The sequence below is a fragment of the Phyllobates terribilis genome, unplaced genomic scaffold, assembly GCF_046119375.1.
Source record: "Phyllobates terribilis strain yellow unplaced genomic scaffold, ASM4611937v1 Scaffold_2__4_contigs__length_985480577, whole genome shotgun sequence".
In the NCBI taxonomy this organism is placed as follows: domain Eukaryota; kingdom Metazoa; phylum Chordata; class Amphibia; order Anura; family Dendrobatidae; genus Phyllobates; species Phyllobates terribilis.
This window is the reverse complement of record NW_027362762.1, coordinates 919420040-919437125: the sequence shown is the minus strand read 5'-3', so window position 1 is coordinate 919437125 and position 17086 is coordinate 919420040. Positions and strand designations below refer to the sequence as shown.

At 45.0% G+C, this 17086-nt stretch overlaps 1 protein-coding gene across 1 annotated transcript in view; it reads left to right on the top strand.

Annotated features, from left to right (window-relative positions):
• Nucleotides 1–17086, top strand: part of MRPL39 (mitochondrial ribosomal protein L39) — an 89737-nt gene that overhangs the window by 26403 nt on the left and 46248 nt on the right. Inside the window, exons 5-6 of the mRNA XM_073670815.1 lie at nt 7607–7674; nt 15253–15365. Coding sequence (XP_073526916.1) covers nt 7607–7674; nt 15253–15365 — 181 coding nt within the window. The remainder of the gene's footprint in view (nt 1–7606; nt 7675–15252; nt 15366–17086) is intronic.

The following is a 17086-nucleotide window of genomic DNA, read 5'->3' as shown; positions in this document are numbered from 1 at the left end:
GTAATAGCTTTCATTGGCTAACTGAGATAAAAGAAATGACATTAAACTGCAGGATTATTAATACCAACCTTATACCATGCCAGATGATGAGACATCAGCTAAGTACATAAAGATACATACATTCATACGTATATACATGCACAGAGAAGTAATCTGTTAAACGGAGCTATGAAAAAAACATACAACTAAAAGACTCAACTTTATGGAGATGACACCACCGACCTATAGATCTATCATCTGTAGATCCCCCACCCCAGTAGTGCCATCCCATACACCATGGGGGTGGAATTTTTGCATTCCCAAGTCCCACCTGATAATGTACGAACCACCCACTATGGGGGAACTTGAGGCTTAATTGGATTGTTTGTAAGTGCTATAATCCACGTGGGTTATCCTTAAACAAAATTACGGTAAAAAGTGGAACATAAATATCTGCAAAGCACCCGAACTGCCATGGACAGTAAAATGGCACAACAGTACGCCAGCCTATAGTTGGCGAAAGTGGAAAGAGCCATCCGGGCATTCTGCTCAATCAAACCTTTGGACGATGATGACTTCTGCAGCAATTTCCAATTTAGTGGGGATATGTACAAACAATATCAGATATTATAGAGTAACACATTCACACAAGGGGAGTGAGGACCTTTCTCGAAACCGCTTACAGTCTATAAGAAAATTGGGCTGACACCAAAAGGTAAAAAGTGCTTGTACTGAAAGGTCCAGCCATCTTTTATAATAAAGGTATACCTTATATAGGCTAAAAGTGATTTGCAGCTTCCCTGATCTGGCATGTAGCTCAGTGACAGTGCAGTCTTCCTTGGCCAGCACTCAAATGGTGGTTACCTCCTGCAATCACCATATGCCCTGGGCATCATGATGCAGAGGGTGTGAGAACAGACTAATTGAAAAGACTGGATTCTGGGAAGGGAGAACTGAGGAAAGTTAGTGAAGTGATGAGATTAGGCTTCCGGAAATTTTTTTATTTTAATACTGTGGATACAGGAAAGAAACCGGACTGTCTGGGGTAGCGCATTCCAGAGATCTGGTGCAGCACGAGAAAAGTCTGAGGCAGTAGAGGGAGGTTCAAATAATGGAGTATTGATGATATAAAAGAGAACACTCACCATGGAGAACACGAGTAGGTTGGTAGGCTGAGATGTGGGGCGGTGCATCACAAATAGGTTGGTAGAATAGGGAGAAGATGTGGGGCGGTGCATCACAAATAAGTTGGTAGAAAAGGGAGGAGATGTGGGGCAGTACACCACAAATAGGTTGGTAGACAGAAAAGGGAGGAGATGTGAGGCCGTGCATCACAAATAGGTTGATGGAATAGGGAGGAGATGTGGGGCGGTGCATCACAAATAGGTTGGTAGACAGAATAGAGCGGAAATGTGGGGTGATGCATAACTGGAGAGCTGTGAGGGTGATAAGTTTGTTGTATTCCGTGGCAGGTGGGAAACCAGTGCAGTGACAGGCACAATGTGGGAAAGAAAGTTTTAGTTCCTATAGTGCTGGCAGAGTGCTGATGAAGAGGAACAGCCCAGTGGTCCTGCACATATCAGCTTGTGGGGGTTGAGGGCAGACAGACCATGCTTTTATAAAGGGTCTGTATGAAAGGACGGTACTCTTTAAATGCGGCAGTCAGGCCCTTATACCGATAACATCTACGTGGGCTTCCCGTAAAGATAGTTTTGTCTAAACAAGAAAACTTTTAATCCTTCAAGTCTCATGCGGAGAAGTATGTTTTGTGTCTATGTAATGAAAACAATAAACAGTGTGTTATTAAGAATTGATGAAATCTGCGGCGCCAATGCAGAATTATGGAATGAAACGCTATACATTATTAATTAATGGCAGATTTACAAGCATGAGAGAGAACCCGCGACAGTGCCAGCCTCGTCTGCCGTCCCAACGCTTCTACTTTGAAAATGAGATGAAACTTCTTTTTTTTTTTCCGTTGGGGGCGTAGCGGTTTCTGCGCGTGAGAAATGATCAAGGTGTTTCATATCATTTACCGTCGGCAGCATGATTCCCTCCATACAGAAAGTGCCCTTCACTAAATACACTTCAAACTTCACAGGAGAACTGGAGATTAAAGCCGAAGTCGTCAGTAATTTGGGGTTGTGTGTTCTGATATTATGTTTGATATCTGTAGCCGTACTGTGGTGTTATTAGACAAGAAAGGAGAAAGCCTTTCTCTTACAGATCTTTGTCTTCTTGAAGGATGGGGGAGTAGCATGGTCGCGTGTTCTTTATTCTTCTTCACTTTTTTTTTTTTTTTTGTGTCAAAGTTTCCTGGAAGATTGTTGCAGAGAACAAAAATGCTACTGGCTTCAATGTTCTGTATAAGAATATATCCAGAAAACCATTTGTAGGTGATCGTTGAAGTCTGCAGCTTTTCTCGACAAAAGTGCTCACCGATTACCCATAAAGTAATAGTACGTCCTACGCCAAGTGCGGGTGTATGGAGTGGAATTGAGATGAGACATATGGAGAACAGTAACTTTTTTAGTTCCCCCAGGGGGGACTTGAACACATGTGGAATTATATACTTAACAGAAAAGTGTGACACAACTGAAAATATGTCTTTAAGAAATGAAGGTCAGTCAGTCCGAAAAATTGGGCAAACTTTGAAAGTGTCCCCAAGTGCAGTTGCAAAAACCATCAAGCACCTACAAAGAAACTGGCTCACATGAGGAGCGCCCCAAGAAAGGAAGACCAAGAGTCACCTCTGCTTCTGAGGATAAGTTTATCCGAGTCACCAGCCTCAGAAATCACAGGTTAACTGCAGCTCAGATTAGAGACCAGGTCAATGCCACACAGAGTTCTAGCAGCAGACACATCTCTACAACAGCTGTTAAGAGGAGACTTTGTGCAGCAGGCCTTCATGGTGAAATAGCTGCTAGGAAACCACTGCTAAGGACAGGCAACAAGCAGAAGAGACTTGTTTGGGCTAAAGAACACAAGGAATGGACATTAGACCAGTGTAAATCTGTGCTTTGGTCTGATGAGTCCAAATTTGAGATCTTTGGTTCCAACCACCGTGTCTTAGTGCGACGCAGAAAAGGTGAACGGATGGACTCTACATGCTTGGTTCCCACCGTGAAGCATGGAGGAGGAGGAGTGATGGTGCGGGGGTGCTTTACTGGTGACACTGTTGGGGATTTATTCAAAATTGAAGGCATACTGAACCAGCATGGCTACCACAGCATCTTGCAGCGGCATGCTATTCCATCCGGTTTGCATTTAGTTGGACCATCATTTATTTTTCAACAGGACAATGACCCCAAACACACCTCCAGGCTGTGTAAGGGCTATTTGACCAAGGAGGAGAGTGATGGGGTGCTACGCCAGATGACCTGGCCTCCAGAGTCACCAGACCTGAACCCAATCGAGATGGTTTGGGGTGAGCTGGACCGCAGAGTGAAGGCAAAAGGGCCAACAAGTGCTAAGCATCTCTGGGAACTCCTTCAAGATTGTTGGAAGACCATTTCCGGTGACTACCTCTTGAAGCTCATCAAGAGAATGCCAAGAGTGTGCAAAACAGTCATCAAAGCAAAAGGTGGCTACTTTGAAGAACCTAGAATATAAGACATATTTTCAGTTGTTTCACACTTTTTTGTTAAGTATATAATTCCACATGTGTTAATTCATAGTTTTGATGCCTTCAGTGTGAATGTACAATTTTCATAGTCATGAAAATACAGAAAAATCTTTAAATTAGAAGGTGTGTCCAAACTTTTGGTCTGTACTGTATAATAAATATATGTGTATGTGTGTGTGTGTGTGTGTGTGTGTGTGTGTGTGTGTGTGTGTGTGTGTGTGTATATATATATATATATATATATATATATATATATCTATCACACACACACGTAAAAAAGAAGAAAATAAAGTTTAAATATTTCCCTTTAAAACCCACTTTTCTCAGTCCCTCATACAAGTGGAAGCAAAAACTGCAGTTGTGTGACACATCCTAGTGCTGTCCGCTTTTCTCTCGGACAGCACACTGACCCATGGAGATTCATTGATCCATACATGCATCAATTTTAAAGGGGTTGTCCGGTCCAAATCGATAAGTCTGCATAGTCCCGGCCAGTGGGCGCGGCCCCGCTTCCATACATTTGTATAGAGTACGGCTGCGCCCCCTAGTTGGCCACGCCCACTGGACAGCTGTCACTAGATGGGGTGTGGCCTTGCTCAATACAAGTGTATGGAGTGAGGTCACGCCCACTAGACGTGTCCTAGCCGGTAGTATGTAGAAAACATACATACCCTGATCCGGCTCCGAAACAAGCAAATCCCCGCAGCGCACAGTGCTTGCTCTGGGGGGTTTCATAAGTCTGCAGTCACACAGAGTGACCGCAGACTTATCGATTTGGACCGGACAGCCCCATTAATAACAGATTCGTGTCTCCAAGACTCAGAGCAGGTCCTAGTCTCATCCTTTTTGCAGTAAAGACAATTTGGCCCTTTAAAGTCTATCGAGATCTGTTACACTCTGCTGGATGGCGGAAGAATTGTATTGACTTGACTTCAGTTTTCCATTCTTGTTTTGTGTATTGTATATTATATATGCTGCTCAATAAAATGAAGGCACACTTAGATCACACATCAGGTCTTGAAAGAGCAAAATGACATAAAATATCTTTGGAAACTAAGATCACCAACAGACTGAGGGCTGGATTCCAAATCTCCCTGAAAATCACAGCCCTTAAAGGGAACCTGTCACCAGGTGTGACCGATATGAGATACAGCCACCATCTTTCTGCCCTCCATATACAGCATTCTATAATGCTGTGTATAAGCCCCATATCCGACCTGCAAAACAAGAAAAAGAGCTTTTATTATACTCTCCAAGAGGGCGGTCCGGTACGAGGGGTGTCGCTGGTCTTGGTCCGGCGCCTCCCTTATTCTTGGTATGCCGTCCTCCTTCTTGCTTCGTGTGGATGACACGTCCCTCTGTCATTCACACATTGTCCCCAGCATCGCGCTCCTGCGCAGGCGTACTTCTCTGCAAAAGACCTTGATGCCGGGGAGACTGTATGGATGACAGTGGTACTCCTCATCCACGCAAAGCAAGAAGGAGGATGGCATCGCAAGAAGGGAGGCACCGGCCAAAGACCAGCGTCCGGCGCCCCCCCCCCCCCCCAGACACCTGTCGGACAAGACCGCCCCCCAGGGGAGTATAATAAAAGCTCTTTGTTTTCTTTTTCTTGTCTTGCAGGCTCATTTGGGGGCTTATACACAGCATTATAGAATGCTGTATACCTGGATTTAAGGTGGTGGCCGTATCTCATATCTGTCAAACCTGGTGACAGGTTCACTTTAAACAGGCAGAGCGTGGTTTAAAAAAAAAATCGAAATCCCTTCCTTTTGAAATCCTTGACAACCCATTTATAGAGGACCTGTCACGAAGTCAAAAGTGATTTAGTTTTTTTCTTATTTTATTCCCTCTGCCCCCATGAGTATTCATAAGGTTGTAGAGATATGAGCCTTTTTATTTAGTGCTGATTTTTCTGGTCTTTACTAAGGGGGCGGTGCTCACTGGATAATAATGCGGAGCAGCCGAAGACACGCCCCAGAGGGTCCCGAGAGCCCCTGCCCCAGAGGGTCCTGTGAGCACCGCCCCCGAAGGTCCCGAGAGCACCTGCCCCAGAGGGTCCTGTGAGCACCGCCCCCGAAGGTCCTGAGAGCCCCTGCCCCAGAGGGTCCTGTGAGCACCGCCCCCAAAGGTCCCGAGAGCCCCTGCCCCAGAGGGTCCTGTGAGCACCGCCCCCGAAGGTCCCGAGAGCACCTGCCCCAGAGGGTCCTGTGAGCACCGCCCCCGAAGGTCCTGAGAGCCCCTGCCCCAGAGGGTCCTGTGAGCACCGCCCCCAAAGGTCCCGAGAGCCCCTGCCCCAGAGGGTCCTGTGAGCACCGCCCCCGAAGGTCCTGAGAGCCCCTGCCCCAGAGGGTCCTGTGAGCACCGCCCCCAAAGGTCCCGAGAGCCCCTGCCCCAGAGGGTCCTGTGAGCACCGCCCCCGAAGGTCCCGAGAGCCCCTGCCCCAGAGGGTCCTGTGAGCACCGCCCCCGAAGGTCCCGAGAGCCCCTGCCCCAGAGGGTCCTGTGAGCACCGCCCCTGCGGTACAAACCAAAAAGAGTATCCCTAAATATAGAATCTGCTGAGTTTTGGGGTGCCAGTTAATATTAATTAACAAGAGCTACTGGATCTTTAAAAGGGGATTAATTACAAATAGGATATTTACAATAAAATACATAAGGGAAACCTAACTAAGGGACAAGGGAACAATGTAAGATGTAAGGGAAAAGGTAAAAGGAGAGGGTGGTAGAAGATGGGAAGTGAGAAGAAGAATAATGCCTAACTAGCTTGATGGGCTTCCTTTATATACATTGCCCATCCCTGTAACACCTCCACATAATGGTCCATCCAATCAGGTCACAGTCTTTGGAGTTCTCCAGAAACATGCACATGGCTGCTGATGCAGACACTCTCCTGAAGGTGGCGCTCTTAGGTCCAGAATAGATAAGAGGGTCAGGGGCCATACGTAATTGCAGTGGTCTTCATCTTCATGCAGATGGGGTCTGGCATACAGCCAAATGTCTTTGTATCAAGTGGCCTGAGGACAGGTTCAACTGCATTTTGCTTGGAGATAAGAGGTCAACTTGAAGAACAATGGTTTGTAATCCAACCACCACAGGGGTTATGTACCTTTCAAGAGGCCAGACAAGATGTCCATCTCCCATGTAGGTGCTCTCTCTCTCTATCAACAGAACAGAAGGCACCACACCACAGGACACACAATGGCTTCCCACCTCACAGGTTTTATGACTCCACAGCACATGGTCAATCTCTTTGATGTAGTCCTTTGATGAACTTTAGTGCTATACAGAGTTTGTGAGTTCAGTCATTCATATTACACGTAGGATAGATATTGTCCATGTTTGGTTCCTACACTAAATAGAGACGGATCTATGGAACCGTATGGCAGATTGAAATAAACAAAAACTGACGACTCAGGGGCGCAGCGAGAATATTATAAGAGCAAACACTGACTTGATGACAGGTTCTCTTAAAGGAGAACCTCTCCATCTGCTCCATATTACACCAGTATAGGTTTTGGCCGAGTTACAGATCGCTCAGGTGACTTTTTTATTATTATTATTCCTCCACGGTAAGTTCTTGTATCGCTTTGCATTTCGTGCCAGAAGATAAAATTGTGATTGGAAAAAATCCCCCTCATCCTGATTTGTATAAACTTTTTGATTATGTCCTGAATATTTTTAAGAAAAATGTTCTCTTCTTTACCTTGAACTGCTTGAAATTCGCAATCTATAGAGCTGCATGTCTATTGTAGCAAATATTGTGATATGAAAGCCATGTGTCCCATTTTGCCTAGAACCCATCCTGGCTCCGCCATCCACAAGTATAATATTGACAGGCTTAGTTTGTCAGGCTCCAGATTGTCCTGATATCTTTAGCACTTTCCACGTTTCCTGCCAGTACGTTCCCGCGTGCCAGCGCTCGGGTTAATCCAGATTTACTGGCAGCGAATGCTCGAATGTTCTCCATCTAATAACCTGCCTCTGAATGTGTTCTGTGCAGTGATCTCCGGAGCGTTCTGCTATGATGTGGTGCTGGACAGCCGGTTGGATGACTGGAATCCGACAAAGGTGAGCCTTGATTTTATTTTTTTTATTTTCCCTGCTAAGTAAGATTTTTCTCCAGCCTTCACGGCTCATGAGATTGCCTATCTGTGATCACAGCTGCAGTAAAGCGTGCTGGTGCCATCAACGTGACTTAATCTGGGCAATCATCTTATATTGCTTGGACTTCTATGAACAGCGTAATGGCAAATAAAGCCTTCTTGCTGAAATATTAACTGATCTGCCTCGTCCATCAGAATGATCCGAAATTATACATCCTTTCTGGCTGAGCAGGGTTAAAGAGATAAGGAAAGAAATAGAATATTCAAACCGAAGAAAAACAAAAGTATTCCCTTGTGTGGATCAGGAGGTATCTGTTTTATTCTCCCCACCCCACTTCATTCTCCCCCTCCAGTGCTAGTGCATGTGAGACAATAGGGGGTTGTCTCATGTGCTTGGTTCAGGAGCGCACTGCTCCACTTCCTGTTTGTTGGTGACAGTTCACTCCTGATGATTGACAATTTAGGCAGGTGGCATATTGGTGTCGCTGGCCCGAACTGTGCACTCTCACACGCTGCAAGCAGAGAAAGTATTGTAGGGGCACATGGAAACTGAGCTTGTCTGATCCATTGATCCAGCCTGCTTCAGAGCAGCAATTGCAAGCTTTAAAGGGAACCTGTCACCAATAAAAACGCTATTAACCTGCAGATATGGGGTTAATCTGCAGGTTAATGGCGTTATGCTGCCTGGCGCCTGCATGTAGCTGAACGCTGCGGGGAGAAAATGAAATTTATTCTCGCCAGCAGCGTTCTCGTTTCAGTCAGTGCCAGGGGTGTGGTTACAGCTGCCGCTCTGTATACTCCGCTGTGACTGAACCGACGCCGCCTTCGTGACTGAATCCGCAACGCTGCTGGGGAGAATAAAGGCGCCGGACAGCATAACTTGCAAATTAACTCATATCTGAGTCAACCCCTTTAAAAAATGCAGCGGGAAGCTGGGAAGCAGCTTGCTTTAAATCCTTCTCCACTTTTCCGTCTGCAATGAGATGCTGTATAAGACCAGTCGGACCTGTCCAGATCTGGGTGGCCTTGAGATCTCTGTGTACACTATGTGTAAACCATGCTGCTTCGGTCTCTTGTGTGAGATGGATCAGTGCAGATCTCAATCCCAGATGCTGCCACAGCTCGGCAGTGTCTGCATCTGCTAGATCCACTGCCACAATGTGATTGGCAGCATCTGGGATGGACGGGGTAAAGACGCACGTCCCCAGAGAAGACTCTGAAGAAACGCCCAGTTGGACTAGAAGCAGAGATTTCACATAGTGCGCTCCAGTATCCAATATCTCTGCAATGCAGCCCAAAATGGGAAAGAGTGGTAGAATCAGGGAAGTTCAGAATTTTTTATTATTCAAATCGTGTGTTTTTTTGTTTTTTTTTAAATTAAGCAAGTTACAGGTCCTCCTTTAAACCCTTTTTGCACCCTGCCTTACATGCACGCCACAGACTGGGTATGCAGCGGTCTTGGGAACCTTTGTGGAATCACTGCTCCTTAAAGGGAGTGTGTCGCCCCCTGGGAGATATCAGACCTCTACTATGGGCATACAGGTGATAGAAAAGTAAATCTATACATACCTGTATGGTCCATAGTAGAGGTCTGATTGCAGAGAAATCTGGTTTTATAAAGTCTGTTTTCCAGAGGTGCCAAGCAAACCCCTCCTATCTGCTTACTATTCCCCTAAATCGCCGCCTCTGTGCTAAACTACCATATTCTCTCCCTGCCCTGCATGTCACAGGGCCCTGCTCTGCCTCCCCTCCCACGCATATGCAAAACGCCGCTCCCATGGAACGCACCTTGTTTCCCTCCGGCCCCGTTTGCCTGCATACTGCCAGCGGAGCGGAAGTCTCAGTGACTCACCGTCGCTTGAGCAAGACAAGGCTACGGCACAGTACGCAGCCAAACAGGGCCGGAGCCATGCTTTGCACGGGAGGGGAGGCAGAGCAGGGCCCTGTGACATGCAGGGGAGGGAGGGAATATGGTAGTTTAGCACAGAGGCGGCGATTTAGGGGAATAGTAAGCAGATAGGAGGGGTTTGCTTGGCATCTCTGGAAAACAGACTTTATAAAACCAGATTTCTCTGCAATCAGACCTCTGATATGGGCCATACAGGCATGTATAGATTTACTTTTCTATCACCTGTATATCCATAGTAGAGGTCTGATATCGCCCAGGGGGGTGACAGATTCCCTTTAAGTATTTAAAGGGGTATTCCCATCTCCAAGATCCTATCCTAATATGTAGTATGTGTAACATAGTAACAACATAGGTTGAAAAAAGACCTAGGTCCTTCAAGTTCAACCTTCCTCCCCCAATTGTACTCCCTACACTAACATACTAACTTACTGGGGCTAGGCCTCACAATGTATTATTATTTTTACCATTTTTATTCTTTTTTTTAACTAACTTGGTCACACTATATAACTCCATGCCGGTTGCATGGATTTATATAGTGTGACCAAGTTGACAAGCACTTTTCCAAGTGATGCTAAAATTGCTTGGAAAGCGCTTGACACCCGCATGTGCAAAACTCGTGATAAACGCTTGTCCCTGGCTGAAAAAAACGCACGTACAATCCGCATGTACAATCCGCATGTACAATCCGCATGCATTTTTTCTGCCAGGGAGATGCAGAAACGCTCAGGAAAAAATCCGGAGCATTTCTGCATCGTGGGCACATAGCCTAAGACTGCTATGTGGTACAGTATCAAAGGCCTTTGTAAAGTCCAGGTAAATCACATCAGCCACATTACCAACATGTAGGAATAATAATATTACCAAATACCTCCAATTAGAAATGTAGTATAGTTTGTCTGATTTGCTATGTCTTTCCTCATGTGCAGGCATTGCAGGACCTTGGGTATCCATGGTTACGACCACTGATGGTGACAGTTTGTTAGCTAGTTGCTAGTGGTGGTAACCACGGATATGTGAGGTCCTGCAATGCCTGCACATGAGGAAAGAGACCTAACGAATCAGAAAAAGTATACTACATTTCTAATTGTAGATGCATGCTATTATTATTATTATTATTATTATTAGTAATAATATTACACCTACTACATATTGGGATAGTATCTTGGGGATGGGAATACCGTTTTAAATGCTGCTGTCAATCACTTTAGTGTCATTTATATACTGTGAACACTGATTTATTACAATGGCAGCTGGGGGTGGTCTGCTGAAAGTCAACGTCACTGCCATCTTGGTACTCCTCTGAAGCTAAGCTGTGTGGGCTGAGTTGTAGGAAACCGTGAATTATATACTGCAGTATATAGTAAAGTGATGAAAGGATCGCAGGCTAAAGTCCCCTGAGGGGACTAAAAATTTGAGGTAAAAAAAAACAAACATCAAAAGTTAAATCTGCCCCCTTTTCCTAGTTTTAACATGAAGAACGTAAATGATATCGCCGCATCTGTAAAAGTCTATCAAAATGTTAAGTTACTTAAAAAATAAAATGAAAGCCAAAAACAAAAATCAAAACGCCAGATTTGCGGTCTTCCAGTTACTGCAGTTCCCTTCCTCCCCCTCTACCCAAAGCGTGATCAATATTTGGAATTTTTTTCCCCGTTTTGTAGTACATGATAAAATAAATTGTCCCACAAAAGAGAAAGCCCTCATATGGCCATAGCCATAGAAAAATAAAAAAAGATGGTTCTTAAAACAAGGGGGGGGGGAACCAAAACTGTAGAAGTGAAAAATCATCTGGTCCTAAAGGGTTTTTAAGAGCTGATTAGAAGGGTCGCTATTTAGTGATGAGTGAGCATGTTCTAGTGTTATCCAAGTATCTTCGGCGTGCTCGTATATTATGTTCGAGTCCCTGTGTCTGCATGATTTACGGCTGTAAGACAGCCTCAACACTTGTGAGGATTCCCTAACAAACAGGCAATCCCTGCATGTGTTAAGGCTGTCCAACAGCCATAAATCATGCAGACGCAGGGACTCGAACTTAATATACGAGCACGCCGAAGATACTTGGTAAGCACCCGAGCGTGCTTGGTGAAAGGGTTAAACGAGCAGGCTCGCTCATCACTAGTCAGTATTAATAGGGTTCACTGTATGGAGTTAGCTCTCAGGCTCCCTCTAGTGGGTGCACCACCACCATTATCATTAATATCTGCACAGATTTTTAGCATGATTAGAAAAATGAAGCTTCAACCAGTATTAAAATACAGCATGTGAAATTGATTGTCAATCAGTGTTGCCTCCTAAGTGGACAGTTTGATTTCACAGAAGTTTGATTTACTTGGAGTTATATTCTGTTGTTTAAGTGTTCCCTTTATTTTTTGAGCAGTGTATTTTAGAACTGGATATGCAGAGATCCTTAAACTATTAGGATGTCTTAGTAGGTGAATACTTTAAAGGGAACCTGTTAGTCAATTTACGCTGCCCCCAGACCACGGGCAGCATGAATCGGAGCCTGGCTTCATGATTGCAGTCAGGTGTATATTTGTCTGTGAAAATATAGTTTGAAGACCCGGCCAGGGACCATAGGGAGAGAGGAGACGAGCCCAGTGGTGCCCCCGGCTGGCTACTCCCCTCATCACTTTGGGTGATTGACAGGTCTCTCCCATGTAAACGCATTGGAGAGATCCGTCAATTTCTAGCAGCGCTGGGAAAAGCCTTCCAGCAATTTCAAACTACATTCAAACATGCCTAGCTGCAATCCGTGCTGTGATGTCTGCTGCCTGTGGTTTGGGCAGCATGAATGGAGTGACAGGTTCCCTTTAAGTAACGGGCACTGATTGAGAATACATGGCATCCTTTGTCCTGCTGCACATACATATTACATAGCTTCTGTCACTAGATGCGACGATACATTTCGTGTCTCCAGTGGGTGTCCCTGTTGCTGCATCCTTTGTCCTGCTGCAAATACATATTACATAGCTTCTATCACTAGATGCGATACATTTCGTATCTCCAGTGGGTGTCCCTGTTCCTGCATCCTGGGTCCTGCTGCAAATACATATTTCATAGCTTCTATCACTAGATGCGATACATTTCTTGTCTCCAGTGGGTGTCCCTGTTCCTGCATCCTTTGTCCTGCTGCACATACATATTCCATAGCTTCTGTCACTAGATGCGATACATTTCGTATCTCCAGTGGGTGTCCCTGTTCCTGCATCCTTTGTCCTGCTGCACATACATATTCCATAGCTTCTGTCATTAGATGCGATACATTTCGTATCTCCAGTGGGTGTCCCTGTTCCTGCATCCTTTGTCCTGCTGCACCTACATATTCCATAGCTTCTGTCACTAGATGCGATACATTTCGTGTCTCCAGTGGGTGTCCCTGTTCCTGCATCCTTTGTCCTGCTGCACATACATATTCCATAGCTTCTGTCACTAGATGCGATACATTTCGTATCTCCAGTGGGTGTCTGTGTTGCTGCATCCTTTGTCCTGCTGCACATACATATTCCATAGCTTCTGTCATTAGATGCGATACATTTCGTGTCTCCAGTGGGTGTCCCTGTTCCTGCATCCTTTGTCCTGCTGCACATACATATTCCATAGCTTCTGTCACTAGATGCGATACATTTCGTATCTCCAGTGGGTGTCCCTGTTCCTGCATCCTTTGTCCTGCTGCACATACATATTCCATAGCTTCTGTCATTAGATGCGATACATTTCGTGTCTCCAGTGGGTGTCTGTGTTCCTGCATCCTTTGTCCTGCTGCACATACATATTCCATAGCTTCTGTCACTAGATGCTATACATTTCGTGTCTCCAGTGGGTGTCCCTGTTCCTGCATCCTTTGTCCTGCTGCACATACATATTCCATAGCTTCTGTCACTAGATGCGATACATTTCGTGTCTCCAGTGGGTGTCCCTGTTGCTCCTTCAATCTGAATACCCATAAAATGTGCTCCAGAAATTGCAGTTCCAAGTGCAGCATCTCCAGACGATTACAAGTATTGCTGCAGAGACCGTCTCAGAATACCAAATAGTAACTTAGAAAAATCCCTTTTTTATGAAATATTCTCTCTAATTCATTTAATTCCAGACCACAATTCAGCCGTTTCAATAGCAGATCTCTAAGCTGTAATTGCTAATGACACTGGGCGGTCCAATGCCCCTTCATAGTGGATGTAGAGAGAATTATTTTGGGCAGCCTCTGTGTTTAAATTCATTTTTAATATTGAAAGGGAAAGGGTGTATCCTATGCTTCCAAGTGAATGCGGTTATTATAACCTGTATTATCATCATCTGTTTGGCACCTCTTTGCATTGGACTATTGGAAATGATGCTGTGTTGTTGTGCTCCATTTAATTTAGGATCTGAGTGTAAAAGCAAAGCCGTGTCCCCCCAAAATAACACACATGTATATCTAGGGACAAATGCCTGATGCCCTTGCTTGGCTTCCTCCATAACCCCCTATATACTTCACCGGAGAGGACAGCGTCACCTTTCCATTGAAGTGTATGGAGAATGCAGCAACCTGGAATTGGTGAACAGAGGTCAGAAATGGGGTCTGCCTCTGTCATTATGACATATCCTGTGGATATGCTTTAAAGGGATAGTCTCATCAGAAATAACACAGGCACTTTGGCCGTTAGCTGATTGCTAGTGGTCCATAGAGGAAGCCACCGCCGAAACTAGTATTACATGGCCGTCCATAACATTCAAAGGCTATGCAAATTTACCGCTCTACGTTTTGAATCGTAGAGGTGGGGTCCTGAGCAGGGTCACCCGCACTATAACATCCATATCCCTCCATTAGAAAGCCCCTAAAAATATCCAAAAGGGGAATAATCCTTTTGAAATGTGAAGACCCCCCAAATAGAGGGAATCTGACAGCAGCATGATACAGGGGCAGAGTCCCTGATTCCGTCAATGTATCCCTTAGTTTACTGGGTGCTGCAGCTGTGATATAATCAGTTTACTCTGCTATATATCTAGCAGAGCTCTGAATGCTGAGCCCTGTATAACCCCGCCCCCACATCACTGATTGGCAGCTTGCTGTGTATAACTCCGCCCGCTCCACTGATTGGCAGCTTGCTGTGTATAACCCCGCCCCCACATCACTGATTGGCAGCTTGCTGTGTATAACTCCGCCCTCTCCACTGATTGGCAGCTTGCTGTGTACATTGTGTAGTGACAGAAAGCTGCTAATCATTATTGGGGGAGTGGTTGGACTAAGTGGCACGAGGCCCCTAGTCCTGTAGTGATAATCTCCTCCTGATAAAACACTGAGTGTATTGAAACAGCAAAACACAGCCTAATAAGTGACACATCTTTGGAATCGGGGTCTCTGCCCCTGCATCATGCTGCTTTCAGATTATATAGCAAAAACCTGCTGACAGATTCACTTTAATCGCAAAAAAGGAGCAGAAATGCTCCACTGATCATTTTTCTTCCAAGACTCAAGACTGAACCCTTGTTTTTTCGGTTGAGCCCTTCTTCAGTGTTGGCAGAGAGCAGCGATCAATGAAGATCAACGCACCCGGAGCCCCGATGATCAAAGCTTCTGATATATCTCGCTGTGCTGCCTCAAGACGTTTTTGACCCATGTACTTTTTTTTTTGTCCCCCTCCGTCTCTTCTGCAGGAGAACCTCCATTCATTCACCAAGGATGCGCTTAAACTTATAAGCAGAGATTTGCCATTTGAGTGTTTAGAAGTGGAGGAGAAGGTCGGCAGAGAGATCTTCCAGTACAATCCGTGAGTCTCTTACATTTACAATCATTTTATTCTACATTTTTTAATACACAAAAAAAAAAAAATCCCAAAGCGTTGTAATTGTGGAGCGCGATGCGTAGAATAATGCGGCTTTCTTCTCCTTCCTTTGTGAACCCTCCCGCCGGACGCCGCACTGTGGATACTTTGTACCGAGAGCAGAGAACGTTCCGCCAGGATGTAAATGTTCTGCACAATTTCTATTATTAATCATCGGAAGCAAATATTTCCTGGTGTAAAAAAAGCAAAGTGTATGGAAACATCTCCAGCATTCAGGTAGCAAAGTGTTTTGTGGCGGAACGTTCAGATCGACCTTTGGGGAACACGTACGACGGAATAATACTAATATATTACAATAATTGTGTAGCTTCGATCAAACAGGACCAGATCTGAGAAATTAAAAATATTTCCCTGTTTTCACCAGCAGGAAATCGGCCCCTGGTACGGAGGCACATGTCGGCCCTGCGGCTGTGCGCTGCGGAGCTGTAGGTGCTCTGCGCAGCGCCGTACTCGACAGATCTAGGAGATAATGCCCTTATTATAGGACGCCTCATGCAGCATGCAAGGATGTTGTTTTTTTTTTTTTTTTTTATCCATATTTATAGGGGAAAAAAAATCTGCAAGCATTCATATGGAAATGGAGATTTACTAAGACACAGGAGGCCTCAGAAGTTAGTATACGCCGTATTATAGCAATGAGCAACCTGGAAATGTGCATCTAGATTGATTACTAAAAAATCAAAGAAGTGGAGCTGCGCCTGAAGCTTTATCAAGCTCTTTCGTATTTCAGCGCCCTTACAATTGCATGCTAAGGACTCGGACCCTCGCCGATCAAACCCCTCTCCCCCCTGAGAGGTGCACAGCTCCTGCCTGAAAGCACAGAGGGGAGTACAGGCTCAAAATAGGAAAAAAACTTGTAAATGTATAGTTCCTTTTTAAAAGCTAGGGTTAATCTACAGGGAAATATTATTAAAATGCTGCCTGCCTTACTGGAAGTGCGGCTACCTGGAGAAAATGAGTTTTTATCCTCCCTGCAGCCGATTTCTTCCAGTCATTAGGGAGGTGTTGGGATCACGGCTCACTGTACTGTGAGCGGCGGCGGTAATCCTTCCCTGATACTTTGTCACCCTGCCCTGCACACACACTGCCTAGCAGGCTGTCAATCATACTGTCTGGGCGGATTATAGGCGCTACTCGCAATTTATTGAGATTACTGTCATCTCTCCGTGCACGCCCCTATAACTGAGCGTGAGCGACTCCCGGGAGGAATAAAGTTAATTTTCTTACAGTAGCTGCACTCTCAGTAAGGCCGCCAGGCAGCATTTTAACTCCATTTACTTGCAGATTAACTCGATATCTGCAGCTAAATAGCATTTTTACCAGCTTCACTCTAAGGCTATGTTCACACATCATGTTTTTTTTTTGGCGTCAATTTTCTGCAGCCAAAACCTGATCTTCAAGGGCATTTTGTTCAGGATTTTTCTTGCAGTTTTGGTGCTTTTTTAAGCTTTTTTTTCCACTGTCCTTCTGTCTCTTTTTATGCATGTACATGTGAGAAAAAAAGACCTAAACGCCGATACAAATTTAGGTGTGTTTTTTTTTTTTCAGCGTTTTTTTTAACCACCTGTTACTTCCTATGGGTGAAAAAAACACTGAAAGAAGCGACCTGCTCTATTTTCCTAAAAAACATGCAAAGAACAAAATCC